The following is a 9692-nucleotide window of genomic DNA, read 5'->3' on the forward strand; positions in this document are numbered from 1 at the left end:
TCATATCTTGTTATTGTTTTATTGTTTTTATTTCATTAGACATCCTTTAAAAGAAAGGCAAAAAACTGTGTGAATATGGGGTTTTAACTACCGATGTTTTATTATTTATTTATATTTTGTGTTTTGTATTTTGTGTTTTATTTTGACATCCAACATGTATTTTTCTACATTCATTTAGTTCTGCTGTTGTTAGAGGTCAGCAGGTGGCACTCTCTGTTTAAAACTGCTGTGAGGTGTTAGAAAAGTTTCTCAAGCTATTAGAGCAGCGAGCGCCTGTTTCCTGAGGCCTCATCAGCCCGTCACGACTATCACATCAGGCAGCGCCCTCTGCTGACAGGACGAGACACTGCACACCCTAATGATGCTTCAAGGTTCTGTTGCTGGAATGTGAATGATGAGATTTGCCCATGTTGTCGGCTCATAACTCATCATCCACTACCTCCCTTGTTGACATCCCAGATCCCAAGTATGTTGCACGCTATGTTTGTTTGTCACGCTACGTCTTCTCATGGTGGATTCATCATCCTGTTCTCCAGATCTGAAGAACCCTGAGATTGTGACTCTAAGGAACCTGACCATGGACAGCACAGGCGTCTACAGGTGCACCGCCAGCAATGACGTCGGAGAGGAAAACTGCACCATCGAGGTCCCAATGGAACGTGAGTTTCGGCATCCTGAGACAATCCACAAACTGCCAGACTGACTGATGAGAGCTGCTCCACTATCCAGCTGGAATTACATTTATTCCCCTCACTGCCTCTCCATCTTCCTCCTCAGCATGACTTTAACTGGTGTCTACTGGTCGCCACCGACGCGCCATTAGATACGTGTCACTGTCGTACAATTGCATTTTCAGAGAGGTCTGCAGAGGCAGAAGTATTTTTAGACCAAACCACACTTTTGGTGCGGAAACACTGCATTGTTGAATCACTTCTCTCAGGTTCACACTTACACAGCTAGTAGTAATATGTGTAATATATATGTGTGCAAATGGAAATATTGGATTTTCTCGCCTCGACCTGCTGAAACATGGCCGCCTCCTCTTCCTGACCACGCCTCCTATGTTGCGATTAGTCGGAATGGAGGAAACATAACATGTTACGATAGTTTGCAGACAAATGCTTCTGCTATGAACAGATCTTCTTTTTGTGACAATACTTTAATCTGATCCCATAAAGGAATCTTCTTGTGAAAGGTAGAAGTGTCGGGGTAATTACACAATCCAGGACCAGTAAAGTGCGTGAATAAAATAAAAGTATCACATTTGTGTCAACTTGTTCCTCAGAAATATTAAAAGGAGGAAAACAGTTGATGAGATCATCACTGTACGTATACTCTGATGAAAGGAGGATGGGTGGGTGGAGTTAGTGATGAGGCTTCATGAAACAGTGTCCTTGTTTTTAAAGTAGGTGGAGCTGGTTCAGCTGGTCAGGTGAGGTTTCAAATGGTTGCTCAGATGCAAAGATTTTAGAGCAGAGAGTGTCATCTCGTGAGCTCTGAAAAAATGAGGACACTGTTTCATGAAGCCTCGTCGGCCCATCACTAGGTGGAGCTCTCTGAATACTACAGTGACAGGAAAGTCAAGTTTTCAAGCAGTGGACATTACCGACGCAAGACGTAACACAACCCTGTGCCGCACACACACGTGATACTGATGGCATCTTCTCTCTGCCAGGTGAACGAAAAGTTGGTGAGATCGTAGGTGGAGTGGTGGGTTTTACTGCCCCTGTCCTCGTCCTCACGTTGCTCACCTGGCTCGTCCGGCTCATCTTCCGGAAAAAGGAGAAGAAGAAGTACGAAGAAGAGGAAACTCCCAATGAAATCAGGTGAACTCATGTGAAGTCATGGAGCTTTCTGACCCGCTTGACGGCGCGTGGAAGCCGGCAGCCTGGTAGAGTGGTATCTTGGCGCCACAGCCTCCCTGTGGCTGATGGCGTGCAGATTCAAACCCAGCTGTGGGCATCACGATGTTTGGCAGGAACTTGGGCTGCCTTCTCTCCGTGTTTCCGGTGGTTTGTTTACACCCCAAAGACATACAGAGGTTAGAAATGCATCTCATATTGCTATGTATTTATTTATAATCTATTTGTCTGTGGTGCCGTGGCCACACTGCTGTATGTCCTGGCAGTGGTCGCCAAAGCCACTTCACTCAAATGAAGTTTGCGGACATTTAATAGAAGAACTTTAAGTTATGGAGGTCTATTAGAGGCTCTCTGTTTTAAAAAGATGTGAGGTTTTATTGAAGTGGCAGTTCTATAATCCATAGATTATAGAGTGCCATCTAGTGGGAATGTGTTTCATGAAGCCTCACCAACCCATCACATGAAGCCGCTACGACGAGCTGCTCTTCCATTCCACTTCTTCGTTTTTTCCATCACTGCATACAGTATGTTACCCTAAAGTCTGTGCTCTGACTGGTTACAGTGCAGTGACTTGTCAGTGGGCTTCGTCTGCGACCCCCACTCTGGATGTCGTGCGCCATCATAGACATCAGCATGGAGTTCATCACGACTTACCGCCCACTTTCTTACAAAAGCTCATGGCAAATTGTTTGTTGTTGTTTTTCCACTCAAGTATGAGGTTTTCAGTCTCTTCTAAGGCAAAACATATTCCCTTCTATTGGGCGTCTGGGGAGCTACAGTGACTTAAACAGTTTCCATTATTCCATGCAAATGAACCCCAGCTAACCACAGAGCTCAGTCGGCGGGCAACTCATGAATTGCCTGTGGCGTAATACGTGTCCCAAGTGATCCGGGTCTCTGGAAATAGACATGGGGTTTTGTTTTTTCCTGCCTCTAAAAGTGCACTTTATACGTCCTACAATAACTGCAGTGTGCGTTTTTCTCCCCCACAGGGAAGATGCAGAGGCCCCCAAGGCAAAGCTGGTGAAACCCAACTCCCTCTCTTCCTCCCGCTCCGGTAGCTCGCGCTCCGGTGCGTCCTCCACCCAGTCCATGGTGCACAACAGCATCCAGCGCGGTCACCGCCCTCGCCCGCCTCCTGCTGTTGCTGCTCTGAAGGAAAATGGGCAGCCGCCCGGTTTCCCCCAGTCGCCACCAGCCTACACCACAGTGGTCTCTTCCAAGACACCGGAGCCCCCGGTCACCCCCAAGTACGGCTCCAGGAACATGTCTGGGCCCACACCACCTACCCTCATGGTCCCTGCTCAGACCAAGGCCTTTCAGACTGTGTAGGACTGAAGGAGCAGCCCTCTCTGCAGCCATTTGAGACCCTTCCTACAACCTTCTTGCCACCCAAAGACTAAGACTATCGAAGATGCAACCAGTTTAACGGACATGATTAAACGAATCAATACTATAAGTCCAAGAGTACTTTTCATGAATGCAAACTTTAAAAAGGGAAAATAAGAAACGCTTGCCCTCAACGGATTATCATCGACAACAAAAAGACCAGACTGTCGTGTCCCGCAGCTAAATTCTGAACTTGTTTTCCAAGTTCCCTCTTTTGGATTTGAAGACACGGGGAACACCACGTGCAGCAGGAGGGACCCCTGCGAAGAGAATTTATTTATTTAGCAAATGGAGGGCTACAGCATGCAAATATAGAGGAAGAAGCTAACCCTGAAAGATGGATGACAAAGTGAAGTCTGGTCCTCAGAGCGCAGCTGAGAACAAGGTGTGGAGACCTTCGGGAAGGAAACAAACGCGTGACAGTGCTGCTGGAGAGGAGGCCCGGTCGTATTTTGATTGATGTCAATCTGCAACTCCATCCAGCTGCTTCTGGCACCTGCTCTGAGACCACGCGCCCCCACCCCCTCCCAGGTCCCATGGGTTGCCCCAATCGTGCCCACTCATGTGGACAGGCGCGTGGAGCCTGCATCATCTGCATCAGTGGTGAAGAAACCACAGCGAGACTGACTCATCCGGCTCGAGCAGCTTGGCCAGTTAGCAGCGGAAATCTTCAGGTACAAGGATGTAGCACTGACATTGGGGTCAAGACCGTGGCGCTGTCACATGCCCCCGTCCACCTCCTGTCGATGGACGCCATTCAGCTCACTAGTATTTACAGATCGTACGTATTAGGCCTGTAGAAAGCCAGTGCTTTACATATAGGGGATAAGCATCTGATAGCTGGGCTTTTTCTTTGACCCCATCCCTTTGTGTGTCTCTTCTATCCAAGCAGGTTGAAAGGGTGACAGACAGCTGTGTCCATTCATCCACTTAAAGAAGTGCCGCCGATGCCCTTGAGTGGGTTATTTTGACTCTTTGCATTTTGTTTATCTGTTACTGAAACCAAATTCTGTCACCATGAATGTGTGATATACCAAGATGGTGGATCCTGTTATCTCAGCTTCCGATACCGACTCAGCGTTAAGGCACAAAGAATTCACAGCACTATGTTTCAACCAAGGTAGCACTGAGTGTGTGTGCGTGCGCGTGTGTGTGCGTGGAGTCATTGTCACAACTCTCCCTGGATGCAGAACAATGGGGGCGGTTTGCAATCCCACTCAAATATTGGCCCTTCTTTTTCAGCCAATCCCCCTTTTGTTCAGGCGGGCCGAGCGCCGTTGGATTGAAAGTAGCTGAGAATCGGGGCAGGAAGCCTATATAAGCGTGCCTTTGCAATCCCTCTTTCTTTTGAAAGCTTTTCTTTCTTCGTCCTTCTCGTCAGCGTTCCATCCAGCGCATCCAGCTTTGACGGTCAGTGGCAGGAAATACTTAGAATAAGTGTGAGGGAGAAGCCGACGGAACGCGGTCCACGATGAGAAAGCAATCCCACGCCACGGGACAATGTACTGTACATTCTGTAATCGATCCTGTTTAATATTGTACAGATAAATATATGCACATGATGTCATTCAAATGAATAAACAAGGGTATTTAAGGGAGCGTCTCCTTCTTCAAAACGGAGACCAGCGTGACTTAAAGCCATGTGTTTCTGTGTCCACTTCCCCATCAAAGACGTCGGTGCTCTCAGAAGGGTCGTAACCTTTTGGCCCGTCTGGCAGATCCAAGGTGATCTTTTCCCACGGGAGTCATGGATTTTATTGATCGCGTGAGAACGATTTCTGTTGATCCGTGTGACCCTTTGACCAAGGCTTCCACCCGCACGCCATGTTGCCCTTGGCCCGTATCCTCGCAAGTCAGTTTGACACAGAGTCAATGCAGAATTTATGTCTCAAATGGTTTTAATCAGTTACCTCCATTTTTGTGTATAAATATAGATAATGCCATACATTTCGAGGACAAACCAGGGTTTCTGACAAGACTTGTGCAGGGTATGAGGGACTGGCGATTAAGTTCGGCATATCAGAGACGGAAGCTGAGAGCTTGTGCGAGCAAAATTCTAAAGTCGAAATCCCTGTGCACTGATTTCAGTAGCAGGAGTTCAGTCTTTGTCAAAGGTTTTTGAATCCTCGGCTCCATCGTGAATTATCCCACGACTTCACTTGAGTGAATTCCTAACCCCAAATTCTGGAGTCCCTTAAATCGAACCAAACCACCATTGGAAACGTGGTGTCGGTTAGTGAAGGGCCGATGAGTTTCCTCCCCTTCAGTGCCCACTAGATGGCACTCCAATGGCCACCTCCTGAGCTCTTGAAATAAGGACTCTGATTCCTGAGCAGCATGAAGAAACAGGAGCCCCCTCCCGTACTTAAACACATGGATTTAACCTCACCTGACTGGAGAGTAGCTGTGAATGACTGCCTTGACATTATCGCCAGACAGTGGCTGATGTTTGACGAGACACGAGTGTGCTTGTATGCATGTTAGTGAATGTGTGTGGGTGCACGTATAGTCAGTGGAAGCCCCTCAGGCTCCGCCCACATGTCCTGCCGGTGGGAGTAAATCCAGCAAGAAGAGAAGACCTGACTACTGTTTAGTTTTGCTTTGTCTGATGTGAAGGTGGGTCAGAAGCAGCGCTGGCCCATGGTGATGCAGGGCTGCGGGGTCCATCCCAGCCCAGTCCACATGTGCGCAGACGCACCGCTGCCGGTTTGAAATCACAATTGTTTCGTTTTCATAGAGGAAAAAGCAGTTCAGAAAGGAGCTCCGAAACACAGTCGACCGTGGTTCATGTTGACACTTTAAAACATGTTTTTAATCCACGATATTGGGGTATTTGTAGCCGCAGTGATTTTTTAGACGGATCATCACTTGGATCAGAGACGAAATGTACACATAGTTGTGTATTTTGTGCTCTGAATTCCTCCTCAGCCACAGTGAAGTCATTTGTCTGAGGCATTGAATCAGTCTGAACGTTTGTTCCATTGTGAGTCACTTGGAACCCAAAATGCACATAGATTTTCTGTATGGTTTTGATCTCTCTGTTTTGTTTTGCTTTTTTTTTATTATAAAATGAACGTTGCAGTAATTTAAAAGCTATTTTTTTTGTCTAACTGCTTGCAATGTTTTGAGACGAATTAGAAAAAATGGAATCATCTGAGATGTTTGATGTCAAGATAGTTTTGGTTTGTTTGTTTTAATCAAGTTTCAGCTCATGATGGGCTGATGAAGCTTCATGAAACAGTGTCCCCATTTCCTAAGCCCACGAGATGGCGCTCTTTGCTCTAAAATCTGTGTATTTGAAACACCATTCCAATGAAACCTCAATTGCAACTCAACTCTGAGCTCTAAAAATAAGGACACTGTTTCACGAAGCCTCATCAGCCCATCATGAGTTTCAGCAGCGTGGTCTCTGTTGTCTTCTTGATGACAGTTTTTCTGTTTGAAGTGTCAAGCAACTCAACTTGACATCCTCACCTGGCTGCTCTTTAGCGAGAGGAGAGAAGCACCTCTGACTGGGTTCTTGCTCCATGTGGACTGGGCCTCAGTCTTGAAGACACACACACTCACATGATCCAGGTGAACACTGTATATAGACCAACTGGCACTGTCCAGTGCGTACGGAAATACAGGTACATGCGCTGTTGCACTGGCTCCCTCACACGCCCACGACTCACAGCCCAGGCAGCAGCTCTGCTTATGTTTTGCTTCCTTCAGAATCAATTTGATGGATTGAATGTCGAGCGGCATTGCAAGTGACTGATGGAGCCAGGATACTAAATGCGGCAAGGAAAAGGACATTCTACACCCCATCAGGCAGGGAAACATGCCCCGCTACATACAGCACGCTCCCACTCTCAGCCAGAGCGGCGCTGCTATGCACTGAAACAATGACACTCTTGACTTTCCCTCCACGCCGCCATGGGAGTCAAGACGTGCACCACTGGCTGACGCTGAAATTCCCACCATCACAGATGAAAGTAGCAGTGGAGGTGGAGGATGGGATGCAAGTCTTCCAGCTGCTCAATTCCTCCCAAGCCTTTTTGATTTGCTTTCCAGCAAGTGCAAGTCTCAGGTGGCCGATCCCCCACTTTATGATCCCTCGCGTTTGCATTCCCCTTCTCATGTGTGTCGCTTTGTGTCCTGACAAAAGTTGCGCTCTCTCCAATAAATGGATTTTTCCGCAGCTTTCGTCAGCCGGGCCAGAAAGGAAACGCTCTTCCTGCCTGCAGCACCTTCAGTATGGTTTCTTAAAAACAATGAGCATTATGATATATATCACCTCATGATGCGCACGGTGCCGCTGTCATGGAGCCACTTATATCCTGTGTTATGTGATAGGAACAAAGGCGTCATGTAGCCGCTATATTTTACGTCAACAAGTTCATTTCTGGTTGAAGAAGATCAGACTGTGTGGTCTGAGTGGAATGTGATGGATGGGGCTGGCGTCCACCTCCAGAAGAAAAGCAACGGCACCTGCATGTGGTGGGAGATGGAGCTTTGCTTTGATGTAACATAACTGTATTCAAGTTACGCAAGATACAAATGTAAATAGAATCACAGGCAGTTTGACCAAGCTTTATTTTTAGTCTTTCATTCATGTACTTTGGCACTTTCTTGTGTGCTCGACTCAACACCAGCCTGTGTGGGAGCTCAGTGGCCGTCAGGGGGACGGACGGCAGCACGGCGCTCCTGAAGGGAAATGTACCACCCTTTTCTTTTCCTTTTTTCTCAGTGGTTTTAGCAGCATCGCTCAGTTCTCTTCTGTCTGGCTTCTCTTTGGTTTGGCTCAAACCATGCCGAATTATCTTACTTTATATGTTTTGAGAACAATCCATGTATATATCACAAGTAAAAATGTATATTTTTAAGATTTCTGAATTATTACTCTTTCATTTGCAATTAAAACATTCAATGACAACCTACCTGGTCTGTTGGTATTTGGATGAGATGGTGAACGGATCAGAACTAGATGGAATGACAGGTATAAGATGACCATTAATGGATGGACCTCCACAGATTTTTGTGTGATTTTATTTTTGTACACCTTTATACAATATTTCAATTGCTCAGCCCACTTAAAAAAACATGTATGAAGTGAGTGTCACCTACTGGCCTCAGAAAATGGGGACACTGTTTCATGAAGCCTCACTAGTTTCAACCATAGTTAAAACCACTTGGTGGGTGTTCGACTTTAAGTGAAGCTTCATGAAACACAGCCACTCTCTGCTTTAAAATCCTTGGATTTCAACAACCATTTCAATGAAACCTCACACCATTTTTAAACAGAGGGCGCCGCTGCTTCATGAAACCTCATTAGCTCATCACTATTGATCATCACTTCCCATATTTACTATTGCAGACACTGCTTCAACTCGGAACGCTGTAATAAATCCATCACCATGAACAAGGTCAAAGAGCAGAGTGCCATCTAGTGGGCTGTGGGAAGATGCCTAAATGGAGCGTGTTGGAAGCGCACAGACATAAAGATTCAAGTGAAATTCACAAGAGAAGCAACTCTTATTTCATTAAAATGCACATGCACTCTCACACAGATTCGTGTCAGTTCAAGCTGCTGTGCGGAATAATGCAAACCGAATCAGATTTTGCTCTGTAATCTCCGCGGTAAATACTTGAAGAGTTTCCTCACCTTTGTCGTGAAAGTCACTGATGTAACGGCTCCCCTGGTGTTGACCGGGGGGAAAGCGCCTCTTGTGATCTGCGTCACTGATGCGCTCCCAAATGAGATGAGAGAAGACGCTCACACACACATGCACACGCTCCATGATCAGCAGGGATTAATCCGCCCCAAATCTCCGCCATACACTTATTAGCTGTTCATGCCTTATGTAACTGAATAAATACACATACATCGACGCGGCATCTCGACCGGCTACATTTAATTATTTATTTTGTTGTTGTTGTTGTTGTTCCCTGGTTAATCTCCGTATGTGTTCATGACGCCGGAATAATGTCTTCTTTTTTAGGGTCAATTATTCTCACATCAGATGATCACAAACCACTGGGATGTAGAATTACAGAAAGGCAGTTTGAGGCCAAAATGATTCCCATCTTAAATATATTCAGAGTATGTTGCACAACCAATACTGACTGTCGTTATTGATAAGAAAACACTGCAGAATGACGTCTTTGTTTACAGCTCGCTGTATTTCAGTGTGTCGCTTCACAAAGGGTAAAATATCTGAAATGTTGGGGCGCTGTAAACACTTAGATGAGAAAACATAGATTCATATGTAGATATAAAAGATAGATTCATTTTTATTTCATGTTTTCTCTGCTTAATTTCCGATTTTCACTATTGTTTACATTTTTTCTATTAATAATTAAAGTTAATACTATAGGTGCAGGCTCGAGGCTTTTACTGACCAGTTATGTTACAAATATATGTTAGATAATAATGATGTTATACTTACTTCTACGGTG

At 45.8% G+C, this 9692-nt stretch overlaps 1 protein-coding gene across 1 annotated transcript in view; it reads left to right on the forward strand.

Moving 5' to 3' along the window:
* The window catches only part of clmpb (CXADR like membrane protein b), a 75753-nt gene extending 67595 nt beyond the window's left edge, over positions 1-8158 (forward strand). Inside the window, exons 5-7 of the mRNA XM_053872185.1 lie at positions 537-659; positions 1676-1826; positions 2855-8158. Of these exons, the coding sequence (XP_053728160.1) occupies positions 537-659; positions 1676-1826; positions 2855-3194 (614 nt within the window). The 3' untranslated portion in view covers positions 3195-8158. The remainder of the gene's footprint in view (positions 1-536; positions 660-1675; positions 1827-2854) is intronic.
* The last annotated feature ends 1534 nt before the right edge of the window (positions 8159-9692 follow it).

The sequence above is a fragment of the Synchiropus splendidus genome, chromosome 8, assembly GCF_027744825.2.
Source record: "Synchiropus splendidus isolate RoL2022-P1 chromosome 8, RoL_Sspl_1.0, whole genome shotgun sequence".
Classification (NCBI taxonomy): domain Eukaryota; kingdom Metazoa; phylum Chordata; class Actinopteri; order Syngnathiformes; family Callionymidae; genus Synchiropus; species Synchiropus splendidus.